Here is a 664-nt window from a genome sequence, read left to right on the forward strand (position 1 = left end):
CCAAGTACCCAGTAGCCCAGTACTCAGCTCCCTCATACGAAGCTAAGCCACAAGCATATTCTGCTCCTGCTGCGTCTTACGAAAAACAACCATCCCACTCCGCATCGGCATATCCATCTTACCCAAGTCAAAAAGCTTATGCTGAAGAATCTTACGCACCAGCCCCATACAAATTCGAATACAGCGTAAATGATGAACATACATATGACATTAAAAGCCAAAAGGAAGAAAGTGACGGATATCACGTAAAAGGATACTACACTTTGTTAGAGCCTGATGGTTCCCGCAGAACAGTCGAGTATACCGCCGACGAAAACGGATTCAACGCAGATGTAAAAAAAGAAGAAGCTCAAGGTTACAGCAAATCAGCTCCAGCATACAACAAGGACTCCCAAGCATACAAATCAGCACCAGCTGCTTACAGCGCACCATCATACAATAAACAAGAACCATCTTATGGCGCACAGTCTGCTTATAACGCACCTGCGTATAACAAGCAGGAATCGTCATATGGCGTTTCAGCCAAACAATACGAAGCTCCGTCATACTAATTATTTCACTATTTATCAACCACGATAAAAAAGTGAAGTTATATTACAATTCAACTTCGAATACCAAATCATAAATGTTACAACTTAACTGTTAAGTTTTTTTAATGTTTAAA

At 40.8% G+C, this 664-nt stretch overlaps 1 protein-coding gene across 1 annotated transcript in view; it reads left to right on the plus strand.

The window, feature by feature from the left end:
* LOC112594069 (DNA-directed RNA polymerase II subunit RPB1-like) overlaps positions 1 to 664 on the plus strand; it is a 4,058-nt gene extending 3,394 nt beyond the window's left edge. Inside the window, exon 3 of the mRNA XM_025338685.1 lies at positions 1 to 664. This exon is cut by the window's left edge and continues 1 nt beyond it. Within this exon, the coding sequence (XP_025194470.1) occupies positions 1 to 551 (551 nt within the window). The 3' untranslated portion in view covers positions 552 to 664.

The sequence above is a fragment of the Melanaphis sacchari genome, unplaced genomic scaffold (assembly GCF_002803265.2).
Source record: "Melanaphis sacchari strain LSU unplaced genomic scaffold, SCAv2.0 Contig21_pilon_pilon, whole genome shotgun sequence".
Taxonomy (NCBI): domain Eukaryota; kingdom Metazoa; phylum Arthropoda; class Insecta; order Hemiptera; family Aphididae; genus Melanaphis; species Melanaphis sacchari.